This window comes from Falco rusticolus, chromosome 14 (genome assembly GCF_015220075.1).
Source record: "Falco rusticolus isolate bFalRus1 chromosome 14, bFalRus1.pri, whole genome shotgun sequence".
NCBI classification, from domain to species: domain Eukaryota; kingdom Metazoa; phylum Chordata; class Aves; order Falconiformes; family Falconidae; genus Falco; species Falco rusticolus.
This window is the reverse complement of record NC_051200.1, coordinates 21,327,118-21,341,603: the sequence shown is the minus strand read 5'-3', so window position 1 is coordinate 21,341,603 and position 14,486 is coordinate 21,327,118. Positions and strand designations below refer to the sequence as shown.

General features: G+C 40.5%; 1 protein-coding gene across 4 annotated transcripts in view; it reads right to left on the bottom strand.

Annotated features, from left to right (window-relative positions):
* Window positions 1-1,334: 1,334 nt before the first annotated feature.
* Window positions 1,335-14,486, bottom strand: part of HDX (highly divergent homeobox) — a 55,214-nt gene continuing 42,062 nt past the window's right edge. For all 4 annotated transcript variants that reach the window (XM_037408185.1, XM_037408183.1, XM_037408184.1 and 1 more), the window contains 3 exons: window positions 11,875-11,958; window positions 9,130-9,252; window positions 1,335-8,510 (listed from right to left, as the gene is read on the bottom strand). In XM_037408185.1, coding sequence (XP_037264082.1) covers window positions 8,385-8,510; window positions 9,130-9,252; window positions 11,875-11,958 — 333 coding nt within the window. In that variant the 3' untranslated portion in view covers window positions 1,335-8,384. The remainder of the gene's footprint in view (window positions 8,511-9,129; window positions 9,253-11,874; window positions 11,959-14,486) is intronic.

Sequence of the window (14,486 nt, the reverse complement as noted above, 5' to 3'; positions counted from 1 at the left end):
TGGCCACACTGCCACCTGGCAGCGTTCGGGAACAAAAGCCGTCCCGACTAACACCCTGCTTAGGCTTAAACCTTGCTTATGCATCCCGGTCTCACGCGGTCCCGGCAGGCACCCGGCCTGGGTGTGCCACCGGCCTGGATGTGCCGCCGGCCTGGATGTGCCGCCGGCCTGGATGTGCCGCCGGCCTGGATGTGCCACCGGCCTGGTGCTGAGCCTGGAAGGGCAGCCAGGTGCCCGAGCGCTTTCACTGGCGATCCCTTGCAGCTATTTTTCTCTGCTCCTTGTCTTGGAAGAATTTTAAATTCTTTCCCCTCGTCATGGTACCACGCTGTCAGCTCTTTGGGATGGCTGTGGTATTTTTCATCACCTGCATTTGCTCAAAAAGCAGAACAGTCACTGGCACTACCAACTTCTGCCACATTTCCATCAGCACGTCAAGCCAACCACCGGGATTGCCAGCTGGTCAGAGGCCGCAGAAATTAGTTTGGGAGATTTTCAAGGTAGTAAGTGCTACAAAACAGTATCATGATTAACAGCAATGTAGAGGACTCACATTTATCTTTAAAATAACTTTACTCCCATCCTCCACCCACTGAAGCATTACTGGTTCACCTGAATTACTCTGAGCTGTTGTTGGTGTTGCACGTGAATTGTTTTCATTAGATCCAAGGTCATGTTATGGAAAGGGAAAACATTTCAGAAGTGCTTCTGGGACAGAGGGTTGCAAATTCTGGAAAGCCTCTCCATAAACTAACAAGCTACTTTTAAACCTTCCTAACTCCTCCCAGTATCAGTCAATCTCTCACAACACCTATTTCCCCCCAAAGAGCCGCACTGACGGGCACCTCCGCACTGTCTTGCCCCCCCCCGCCTCCCCGGCCCAGCTCTATTCCAAATGAACAAAACCTCGTTACCCAGAATGGCTGGAGCAAATGCAGGGTCTCACTCACAGGTTGCCAAAACCTACACCAGAGGTTACGTTGTTTTCCCCATTTTGTTTTGATGAACACAGAAACCTGTGTAAGCCCCTGCGAACTGCACGGGGTAAAAATGATTTTCTCTTTGCGATGCCCAAGCGCCGATGGCAGCTGGGTCGGCAGGGCAGCCCCGACCGCATCCACCGTGCACACTGCTGCCATCAGCATTAGCTGCAACCTCTTAAATTCTACCTAAAGAACTGGAAAATGGTTTTGTTTCAGAAGCAGGGGAAAACAGAAGATTCAGGGGAGCAGAACACAACGCGCCTGCGCCAAGCCCTGACATTAACTTAATTCTTGATACTTTGAATAGGACTGGATTTTTACAAGGCAGTAATACAGAAACTGAGAACTTCATATAGGAAAAGGAGTTAGTTAACCTTTATTTCATTTCTCCATAGTCCCAAACTTGACAGACGTAGAAAAATATCCTTGAGTCTAGTAGACAAATTTACCAATGCTAAATAGCCCTTTACTCTGACCATCTGGGCCACTCTAGATACATTTGTACAAGCATTACTTCAATTATTTATTTTTTTTTTCAGTGAAAGATTTTGCTAAACTATAAACAATAAACTACAGAGGAAAAACTTGACCTACCAAAGCATGCATATGAAGGTATCTTCCAAAACTTAAAAAAAATAATTAAAAAAAAATACCAAGAAAGCAAAACAACCTTGAGACACATTTGGAGGAGAGAACAATAATTAACTAAAGACAAATCCAAGGAAATTCTGTAACTATCTGTGGATAACTTAAAATATCTATGGCACAACTTTTCACAAAAAAAATTAAGGCAAAGACAAACATTTTATATAAAAATAGCTGAACAGGCTTCTAAAGGAGGAAATAAGCATTTCTCATGATGACTCTGTTAATACAAGATTATAAATACCCTTATATATACAGAAAAAAAATCAATACAAATGTATGGAGTATTTCACTAGGCATCCATCTTTCAAATAAGCCAAGATCATACGTCCTGGACCATACTGGAGGTACTTCAGTTTAAGATTTGTAGTAGTTTCTTTGCTACACATATTGATACAAATAATAAAAATCCAATATAAATATTTTCACAGAGAAACTCAGTAATACACTCAGGTTACAAAGCTTAATGAATTGGCCCAGAAAGAAATGATATCAAGTTTTAAGATCGTCAATTCTCTTATGTTTTGTAGGCTGAGGAAAACATCTAAGTTATACAGTAATATTTAAACTTTCAGAGGTTTTTTGCTTTTTGTTTTGGTGTTTCTTTTGGTCTGTTGTTTGGGGTTTTTTTATTATTTTTAAAATCAAACTGATAGCTTTAGTGAAACTAAAGCAGAAATTAGCATGGCAGAAGATTCATTATCTCTTCATAAATACAGCAGTTTGCCAAGATCATTTAGAAATACCATTATTACGGGCATTTTAATAAACTTCCAAGCCTAAAAGTTACCAGTTTTGCAAGGAGTTAAACTATAAACCATATTTGTATGGATGTATTTCACTAAATTTCAAAACTATGTAATCAATATATAGTAAGACATAACAATGAGAGCAAATAAAATATATTTTAGAAGAATTGCATTAATATTTTAAGTGAAAATACCTTTGTAGATGCTAATATGATGATCAAGTTCAGTATACCTGTGCACATCATAACTGCATATGTGTATACATATACACTCGGTAATTCTAGAAATAATCATAGAAATGATATAATTTCTGTTGGGGAATATAATTTTTCACCAACACAATTCAGTGGATTTGCCAATGACTTTTTGAGCTGTATTTCACGAAATTTGAAGTAGAAGCTCTTGCCTTCTGAGGCATCGAAATTTATTAGTTTATTGTCATTTTCTTGCCTAAAACCCCGCGATCTTCCTTTCTGCTACTCTACCAAAACGCCTCCTCATGTCTTCCTCGCTACCCATCCCCAGGCGGGAGAGGCTATTACGTTCAGCCTTCCCCCATGTACTTCAGAGCAACAGATGTGATGGTGGAAATTATAGGGACTCTTTTTTAAGATGAAACTTGATTACAAAACATGGTCTACATTTACATTTAAACCTTAGCTTGCTACTGATTCATTTTAATTTGACACTTGCTTACAAGCAATTCAAAATTGTTTCTACAAGGTCTTTATACATGGTTACGCAAAATAAAACAGCTGAAACAAAAATATGAGGGCATATTGGTGAACCGTTACTTCTCAGAGAATGTAAAATCCTATTGCTTTTCATTACATTGCTGAGACTTGACTGTTCTGATAAATTAATCGATGATATTTTGAGAAAGGTTACAACTATCACTTAGTACCAGAGTAAAGGATACTATCCATTCCTTACAGTAACTGTACCAAAACCAGCACAGCTAGCCCATTTACATCATCCTTCAGCTTTAATAGAAATATTTACTACCATTAACGTATGCTAATATTTTCTCCCTAATATCACATCTTTATTATTTCCTTGTCCATAGACTGTGTTTAAGACAAATACATAAGAACAGTACTAAATTAAAAAACCAAAGTGAATCTCACATTCAACTAAAAAACAAGCACAAAATTGAAGGATGTATGTTAGAAATAATTTATTGCCTATAAAATCTTAAAAAAAAAATGCTTAGGTTCACATTTTCTGTGTGGTTTTAAAGGTGGTGTCACGTTTCAGAGGTAGTGTGTGTAAAATGCAATACAGAATTTGAAAAGAATTATTGACTTAGTTCACTAATACAGTAAAATGTTCACCAGAACCAAAGCACTGACCTGAACCCCTTTTCCTTACAGGAACATTCTCAAGTGTCTCTCTTACTGCAGAGGATTGCTCATTTGTTTAAAAACAAGAACAACCACCACGCAAGCCCAAGTTTCTGCCCCATTTGTGTCTATCATCTTCTGACCAAAGTGTCAGCTGCTGCCTTTCAGAGACAAATAAATACTCTTTAGTCAGAATAAAACCCTATTCTGCCATGGAAAAAAACAATTTTGTAGTACCGCTTCTATTTTTCTGCTTATGACTTTTAATAAGATTTCACATTTGGGCAGTGTGCTAAAATAGTAGCTGGGTAGAAAAATCAAACACCATAAACCAGCTTCTGGTTTTACTAATAACCAGCTGGAGTTTTCTCACTAACCATCCCCTAACTTTGATCAGGTGTCTCTCAAGTGAGCAACTTACTCAACCTTATGATGATATGGGGCAGAAAAAGCAGAATCCCGAAATGCAGAGGAAGGTTAGACCGCTGCCAGTCCTAACACGTAAAGCAGCCTCGGAGTTCACTGCCTGACCTGAAGGATCTGGGCAGCGCGACCGGAGGTAGTACATCAAGCTTTTGGTTGTAACATCACAAGTTGCAAATACTTCATGTTTCAGATATTCTGTGCTATTCCATTTATGCATATTATTGTCTTTCCTTACGCTATCAGTATCCTGAGACCAACAGTCGGCTACGACTGTAGTACCTAGGGAAAAGTTAGTGCTGTGCATTAGGTTTCTTTTTAATGTTACTAACAGGGTAGTGCAATAGAGATCCCAAAATTGGATAGCTGATTGGTTTTAAGCAGTGTATTTCAATTTCCACAACAAGGATGTTCACGATACTGTTGATTTTTCCTATCATTTCAACTGTATAACCACAGCAGTAGGTATAGCTATCTCCATTTGGTGAATGGACTTAATAAGCTGCTTCCCAATGTAAGATGATGAAGATATAACCAGTACGTTCCTTTTTTCACTCAGAGGACTGCAAAGCCCACAATCTGCTTGTCATTTCAGACTTTTTATTGCCTTAGCAAAAAAGAAATACTTGGAAAGATTAAAGTGCAGTGCTGCTTCAAGAACCAACCACTCAGGAAAATTGGCTTGTATGGTACATCTGTTCGTGTACTTTTAAATCTGCCAAAAATTCACCTATTAGAGTATTTACTATTACTCGCTCTTGTTAGACCTATAGACTTGACAGAAGTGTCATCTGCAGGGAAATGAAAGGAGGCAGAGCTTCAGGAAACAGCTTTCTTAACTGTAAGCAAGCTCACCAGCATCAAAGCCTCTCACTGCTCCCCGCGGGGAGCGAGCATCCTGCCTGCGGGTCACGGCGCCTGTCCTGCACTGCCCTTCTCCACTTTGGTTTCTTCAGAAAGACATACCTCATCATCCATGTTCCGACAGGCGCGTTATGAATAAACTACGCCAGGGAAGTCATCTTTCACTGGCAAAGCAACCGAAAGCCTTCGCAAAACGATGATAAAAACATCAATACGTGGCACTTGCACCGTAGCGGTTAATCGAATCCCAGAGGCAAAGCACAGAAACAGCATGCGGGGCTTGGCTCTGTCATTGCCAAACAGCGCGGTACTGGCTTCAGCTGGCAGGGGAAGCCTATGCAAATGATGGACTAGCACTTAACGGGGCGCTCGTTACCATCCTATGAACCGAGGAAATAACCATAAACCAAACCCTCACGTGCCGCGGGCCCGGAGAGCCACCCGCATCGTTTTCCATCATCTGAAGAACCTTCAGAATTTCACCTGGAAATGAAGTCCCGGTGGCTGTATCGGAACGCGCTGCCCATCAGTGAGGTGCTTCCCAATACAGCTGCCAAGATGAAGCTGGAAAGCACGTTGCACTGCCTGTCAGGGGCACAAGGCAACCAAACCTGCCCTCAATGACAAAACGCTGCGGTGCGTGCTCGGCTGAAGGGTGACACCTGGGTTGTATTTTCCGCACTCTCAGGGACAGTTGTGTTACGTTACAGGGCCTCCTAAGCTGCTCTTCAGCCACTGTGCTGCAGAACTATTGTTGCTGCAATGATTTAAAATACCAGTAACGGTAATGTCTCATTAACATTTTTGTTTTACATAGGAAATATACAGCAATATTGGAAAAAAAAAAAAAAAAGAAAAAAAAAGCAGAGCAGCTGTACAGTATAACCCTCTATGGCATTCTGCTATACAGAAATATAATTTATACTCTTTCTTCCTGAATATCCTGCAATATTGTCAAGTGTTTCAGGGTACGGAAACATGACTCCTTCGCTATGTTTCGTCTTGTCACCCTGCTAGAGAAAAGAACCAAAGAACAACATGCCCACAGGGATGGTGTGGGTGTTGACTGCAGCTAGAGTTTCAGCTGCACATCCTAAAGAGGATTCCAGCTTCCTTGAGAAAAGGGACTTACATAATTGCTTGAATCCAGGAGTTCATTCAAAATTAATTCCTTTGATTTGTCTGGCATATGAAATAGAAGACATAGCAAAATATGAATCATGAAAAGTTTTTTCATCATGAAAATCGATGAAAGTTTTTCTTGTATAAAGGTGGATTACTTAACTGACCATGAAATCAAGTAGCCTGCCTGTTGTCATGGGAATTTGGAGTGGAAAAAGGAGGAAAATAGGGTCCAAATAGTGGCAAATCACAGTACTATTTTTTTTTTATTTCAGCAAAGCTCACAGAAAACAAGAGGTTTCATTGTCAGTAGCACAGACTTCCTATCTAGAGAACAGTTAACAGAAAGCATTGTTAACCCAGTATAGAAAACCTTTATGAACGATTTTTTCAGAGTGAGCAGAATTACAGTTGAGCTCTATCTTACATTTGAAGGGTAGTACTGTGATCTTTGCTCACAAACTTTAATTAATTTTAGATTGGTGGTCATTGCAACAGCCTCTCCTTTGACTAAGGCTGTTAAGGATGTGTCTGCCAGCGAGGATGTGACCTTTCAGCTCAGGCAGCGGAAGGATGAGTAACCTACCACTTACGTCCTGGTTACACGGAGCACCTTGCCTCTCTCCTGGGATTCCACGCTGAGTTTTAATGCCTAAACTCAGATACAGGCCCAACAGCTTGCTTTTGTGGGGTTACTCTGTAGAATAGGCGGAAAGAGGTCTTTTGGGAGCTAACTAAATTGTATAGTAGTCAGAACTGTGACACTGCTTTGTTTTTTAAAACAGCTTTTAAAACTGCCACTCTCCTTTATGCAGTCGGCGTTTAACAGTATTGCTAAAAGCTGCCTGTGCCCAAGGACAACACAGAGACAGAAAGAAACCTGAAAGAGCAGAGCTCACTACTGACACTTAAAAAATAATATCTGTAGAAGTGGATCAGGGAGGAACAGAGCAGACTGAGAGAAACCTAGAATCAGGAGTTAATCCCAGTATTGGAGGAAAAAAAAAAAAAAGGGGTGTTACTTCCCCAACACAGGAGTTTGAGCTACACCTTGGATCTGCCACTGGAATTAAGGGGCTTACTTACTGTGCTGTATGAGTAAGGATTCACCAGAGTAAATTGTTATTTGGCATAAAATTGAGAGATCAGGCTTTTTACCAGACTGTGAAAGTATCTGTTTCAAAAATGCTTGCTGAGGAATATTCAGATTAGAAGTTATAGAGCATCAATAATATGGGCATGCACCTACATGCCCTACTAAATTTATCTGAATGTATCTGCACATCCATTTAATCAGATGAGTACAGGGATTCAATGTCTGTGACAGCTGGAAAAGAAGAAATTCATTTCAGCCACTGCCTGCAATCAAGCTCGCAGTTTAGAAATGGCACCTAGCAGTTGCTTTTATCAGCGTCTTGATAAAAGGGAGCAAAGTTTGTGGAAAAATACCTAACAGAACTTTAGCATTCAGACTTTGACAAATAAAAACTGTAACTACATTCATAAACCCCTAAAACAGCACTGTAAACATCTAATCCCATTGCTACTGTGAGAGTATCAGAAAGTCGTGTTCTGCAGCTATCAGGTTTCCCATATCCATCTAATTTGTTACACCACTTATGACTGCTTGTTTACATTAATAATTTATTGACGATAATTCAAATTTTTCAGTTAGCCTTTCAGAGATTTTTCAGCTATTTTGGTCAGAAAATGGAAGATGCAACAATTGGAAGTCACATAATGAAAAACACTTTAGTTTAATTTTTCAGATTTTCAAAAGGGTTCAAGCACAACTCGTAACAAGCCCGTTATTCTATTTGGATCTCCAATTTTTAGTCCACCTACCTGAGTAAAAATGGGGAAAAAAAATAATCAACAGGACTGGTGAGCAAGCGACTCTGAAGAATGAGCTGTTTGTGTAACAGGACATTTGTTTTCCGCTCTTGGATCCCTGCTCAAAAAGGCTTTGCTACAGAGCAAGAGTTATTCTGGAAAGTCAGAAGTTATCCTAATCAAGGCCAAACTGCTAAAAGTGAAACCTTTCCTCACACAGGTCTTTCATTTACCAAAAACAACATTCAAAATTTCTTGACAGTGCAAACTGTAGCCATGACCTACTACAGTCATCCTTCAGGAAAGTCTACTTCACCTTGGGCTTTCTTTTTTGGACTGAAGAACACAGGATAGCAAATGCCGTTCTCTTGAAACCTACACGTTACGTGGGGTTTCTTTTTTTGTCAGTTAAAAAAAAAAATTCACAAACTGTCTGAGGCATTTTTCTCAGATAAAGACGACAAGCTGAATGAGGTATCATCAGGCTCTGGGGATGCATGATTGAAATCCATTTCTTCTAATTCAGGAGGTAAGTCTGAGAGCAGTGCCTGTAAGTAAAAAACATTACAATATGGTATTAGGTATATGTTTTATGTCAGCATTCATGTATCTTTTAAACATATAGTGAAAAAAACTTTGTTGAGCTTTGCAGTCAACGTTGGTATTGGATGCGTTAATAAAAATCAAAGAGGTGAGTATTGATAGATATTGAAAGGAAAAACATTGTCCGAGCTGACATTATCTGAAAGACAAAAGGAAAACAATAAAAGCAACGAAACCTCTTCCTAAATAAAGCACAAAATGTTACCTACACAAGCCATGACCCAACCAAGCATTAAAAGAACTGCTATGTATTAGATGGGTGCAGCGCAGCTGAAGCAGCCTGACTTTTTTCCCTGGATCTCACAACAGACAAATCCCAGTCCCTTGGCATACACTGGTGGTCCCCTTGTAAAAGTAACACTTCTTTTGTCTATGTCACTGCTTGCGTAGATTGCAAGATCTTCCTTTCATTTAAAGTTCAGCTTTACTTTGTCTGTAAGATGTTCAGCACAACGCTGCCTTAATCATAATTTGAGCCTCTGGGCATTATGGAATAAAACCAAGGGAGTGAGAGAACAAAAATGACAAATGCCTTTTGTTATTAAAACCCACATCAAGACTTACCTGCTGCTGCTCTTTATCATCTGATTTAATAGCAAGTATCAAACTCCGAGTAAACGTCTGTAGTTCAAAATACTTCTGTTTGTGGTTCTCCAACTCAGTCTCAATGAATCTGACTTCTTCATTCTGTGGGGGGAAATTACATAAAGGTCTGGAAATTATAAACAGCACTGCATCTTTTTAATGACACCGAAACATACTTGTGTTAAATCTCAACATTTTTAGTGAAGATGAGTAAAGATGTGTTTCTGATGATTCCTGCCAAAACCCAAATTAAGTACAGCCAAAAGATCTATAGTTTCAGAATTACAGGACAATGCACACAGACTTTGGGCACAATCATAAGCCCCTGATGGACACCCAGCAGTGTCACGCTAACCCTGCGAACGCGTATGCCATTTTATTTCTCATTATCCTCCACCCGGCACGTGACAGCTAACCATGTTACAGGCAGACAAGGCATTTCAGAATTACTGACATCATTTAAGCATTAATGACTTGGGCCAAAAGTTTACATGAACCTTTTAAAGAAGCACTTTTTTATTTTATAAGGATGACCTCTAAAGCCATTTTAAAATAAAGAAAAACAAAGCCCAGGCTTCTTCCCAGAAGAAGTGATCTTGAAAGGGCAGGGTGACTGTGAGAAGAGACAGAAACTAAATTCCTTTGTGTCAAGTCTCCTGCTGTAATAAAACCTAGGGAAAATAACTTGAAAATTCCTCAAAGCTACCACAAATTAAAATATAACATCCTCTAGTGCAGCTGAGTTTGACACATTTCATGAAGTATTACCTCACCAGCCTCCAAGATCTCTCGGGTTACAGAATAAATAGGACTGTATTTACAAAGTGGAGAAATATCAATAATGTGCATGCTGTGGCTAAAAAGGCATTTTCCCAACCTTTGCATAAATACATATTACTGTACTTTTTATATCACTTAATATAAAAATAACAAACAATAAAAAAATCCAGCTAAGTACTTCAGCTTATTCCAAGTAACTCTTCTCCTTCAAACTTATTAACTGATTGATGTGCAAGATCAAAATGCTAAACCCGTTGATCAGTGCAGAGCTAAAATTAATTTTCTGTGGTTATTTACCTTTGCAAAGATCATGTAACCTAAATAAACAGTTTGCTTTTCAAGACCAAAGTCATTGTGCATTTTTGCAAAAGGTGTCTGCACAATATAACCAAGTGTGCACCTTCGGTAAGATAATAATGAAAAACATACACACAGAGAAACTGTTAGTAACACACAATACATATAGAAAGTAAGCGTTTAGGTTCGCAGGTAATTAAGTGCAGCCTTCACCGAGGGATAGCAGAGGCAAGGAAAAACCTGCCCTCGCTTATGCAACCATATGATTAATTAGGTTGGCAGTTTTGCCTACAATATGTTCCTTGATGGCTGGTTTTGGTGGCAGCAAATAATTACATGAGCAAAATTAAACAGTGAATTTATAAGCTGACATACTGTTTTAATGATGAAGATATATGTATATTTTTAAGACATCGAACTATGCTCTGATCTTCATGATTACATTTGCTGGACTGGCCGTAACTCAACTTTAGCTGATACGAAAGGATGAGACCATGTGATGAACTGGAAACCTTTAAAAATGGTGGTTGTTTTGGGGTTTTTTCCCCCCACAAAATTCACATTTCTTCAGCCAAAACATTGTTCACCATACTGTTTCAGGTTGTAACAGCCCTGAGAACGAGAGAAAAATATCTGGGCTGCGATTTTTAAGCTTTCCTATATTAGCTGAATTAATTTCTTTCAGATGGAAACTCAGAAGCTGCCTATTTAGCAATGGATTTTGCCCAGCCAAAGAAGGGATTCAAATTTACACAGAACACACAGAGGCACAAAGACTAATCACTAATGTCAAGCAACAAACCAACAAACAAGGTTCCGTAGGGCATGCTGTCACAACAAGCCTTTCGCTGTGGTGACAGGTGACATTAAGAAAAGGTCATTCCCTCTCCGTATTCATTCTCTACTGCCCTTACCAGGAAAACACTGCTTGAAGGAGTAATTTTTATTCTGAAAAGATGATCTATTTATTATTTTGGTAATTGATTATCATTACTAGGAGATACCTGTTTTCTAAGCAGAAAAAAATCAGCTACATACATAAACCCATGGTGGACACACAACACAGAACTGTGGCAACCCTTAGGAGAGCAGCGACGCACGCGCAACCTTTACCATTTGGCAGAGGACAGCAGCTGTCAGGTATCCAACTGTTTTTCCTCCCTCGCACAACTACTGCTTCCAGACATGTTCTGCACCACATTGACAGGATGACTTCTCCTCAGATCCCCCCATTTTATTAGAGGATTCCAGCGGTTCTGTCCCATTCTGGAGCTGGCAGCATCACACTGCATGCACACGCCTGCTGCAGCACTCCCAGAGAACGATGCTCCCACCAAAAACCCCGTGCTGGTTTAGAGGCTAAATGAGTTGCTTTGTCTGGGACACGTGGTGGGAGCTGCGGATGGCTACAGCTAAAGTCATGGAACAGCTCTGTAGAAATGGGATTTTTCCTGCTTCCCTCTGGGTTGAAATACGGGTAATCTGGCTGCAACTGGGACGAGATGTGACTGAGGGGATGACGAGCAGTACCACGGCAAAAGCAGAGCAGCTGCAGGCTCCCACATGCCTCTGCTGAACTCCTTGGATACACCCATCTGAACTTTCTGTGGACTATCCTGCTTAACATTATATAGCCTAATTACTCACCTTATAATCCAACAGAGAACTCATTTGGTCCACTTCAGAATTACTTATCATATCACTTTCTTCATCATCTATAATTTCTATTTTCTGAAAAAGAAAAAGTTCATTCCAAATATTCGAATGCATAGATTGGACAAGCAAACAACAATCCGTATCTCAAACTGGTGTGAAAGGATGGAGGTAATAGGACCTTTTGCTTGCTCATGACAAATTCAGAGCTGTGTAGCCCCCATTAGATGGCAATCATGCACCTCAGCCACAAGATCCGGGAAGAATCCAAACTGAAATGGGTGCTCAGAGCTGCTGCCATGGTGACTCCGGCTGTTTACAGAGGAGGAGCTGTATGTCACCAGGCTTTTGGCGTTACGTCGCATATTCTACCTCACTGCAGCCTGCGCAAGCCCGCATTTTATTCTGCAAGGCTTTCGTTGAAGACCTCCTGCTGAGTGAGGAAGGTTATGAAAGTTTATTCCTGTGGAGCAAACCAGACGTTATGGCAAGTGACAGGCAAGCCCTAAGTGACCTACTTCTTGCCTACAAAAAGCGAAGAGTCTCCTTTGGCCTCCTTTGGCCACAGTGCATGTCAAACGCCCTGAACAGGAGAGGACGTTGATACAAAGGACAGTGCCCGATGCATACACATGGACGTTTCCACTTCATGCACAAAAATTCCTGGGAGTTTTTCAGGAATCTTCAGAAGCCCAATCTAAAGTACAATGTGAAAGGCCAAGCTTAACGCTGTTTAGAACTCAGAAGTACATTCCAATTGTATCTCAAGTTTTAAAAGATGCACTTTTACATTATCTATCACTTGCATGTTGTTTTTTCTTCCCAACAGAAAAACTTCTTGTGTAAGAAAATCACGGTAAAAGGTTATTTTTCAATAGGAGAAAACAGAAAATGTACGCATTTTTAGTGCGCCTATGAGATTTTAATTTTTATTCCTATCTAAACTAGATCTGACACAGAATGAATTTGAATTAGACAGTGATAAGGATGGCATTTTTGAACCAGAACTCAGAAGGATGACTGCGCAGGTGAAACTTTAAATTTCACTGTATTTTTGAGAAGGAAGCAGTGGTAGTGTGAGAAGAGCGGCTTGGGTTTTTTTACTATTTTTCATTGTTTTGACAGTGGTAAACATTTATGAGACTGTATATAATAAGTTAAAGCACTTTTACGATGTTTTTTTAGTGTACTGTTTCATGCAGTGCAGGCAGGGTATAGTACACTTCAATGGTCAGTCCCTGCGGGGCTGCCTTAGAGGGAGCTCCTTCTCTGCAGGGTGTGCGTCCCGTCTGCCTGCAGACCAGGCGGCGGGGATTTCCTTCTAATTACCAAGGAGAAACCCTCCAAGAGAGGTGACCAGTCGCTCACTAGTGCTATCCCCCAAGCTCACGGGGCCGTTCTGAAGGTAGGGGGGGCAAACAGCGTCTGACAGCCCAGCTGAAGCAACACCTTTCAAAGGCTTAATGTCGCACAGATCTGCTGCTACATTGTACCCTCAGCAACACTGTGGTTCAAATATTTCTGGTTTTAGGTTCAGCTTGAGGAAAGAGTCTCTAAATAAATGCCAAACATTCACACTATCTTCCTTATATGATAGTAGGGGAAAGAGCACATTAGAATTTTAAATAGGAAAACTGTATCTCTTATGCAAGTCCAGTATATGCTAGTCCAATTTTAACTGCACATTTTACCAATTTTGCTACAGTGTTTTCAGAATAGAGTATGAAAAAAGTCCTCCTCTTCTCCCCCTGTCTCTTATCATATCAAATACTATAACGCGGGGGTGCAGGTAGACTGGAGAACTGACTCTTCAGACACCGTCTTTGCAAACCTTTTACTTTGTCATTTCACATTCTGCATCTCCACGGTAAACCCATGAGCCTGAAACAGAGCGACTGTATCTAAGGTCACAGCAGGCCATTACAGTAAACAGAAAGGAGAAAGGCAGCTGCTTCTATTCAGGCAACCACAGACAACACAGCCGTGGGATTTCAGTTTACACAAAAGATCATCATATATTAACAGAAGAAAGAAAATGTTCTCTCCTCTCCCTATACATCTTTAGAGGGAAGGAAATGTCCAGTTCGCTCTCCCACTTCAGGTTCTGTGTGACAAACGTAACACAACCGGTCTTGCCACGTTCTGAGCTCCTGTCGCTTGATCTCTGACTGCAATAAGAGCGCAACTGGGAACTAGAACCACCATCTGTTCATTCTGCAGATAACTTTTAAGATAAAAATTACCCTACCACTTGGGGTCTTCTCTCCTCTTCCTCCTCTCCTTTCTTCTAATGTGAGAGAAGGCAGGCTAAACAAAGGGGACATATTGCATTATTTCCCATGACTCCTCCCTGTCTTTCCTTCCTTTTCTCACTGCAGTCAATTAAACCCAGCAAACAACTGTGTGTGACTCAACGTGAATGCAAGCGAGAACACAAGAAACATCTAAATAACGCCCTGTCGCGGGTATGGGAATGAGGAGTGCACACCCACCCCAGCCTGATCGCACGAGTTCAAGGTTGGCTATGGAGAGGAAGCGCTAGAGATACCTGACCTTATTAAAGCTACAGAAAAGCATTTTCAGTTATTATTCTGGGGTTTTTATTC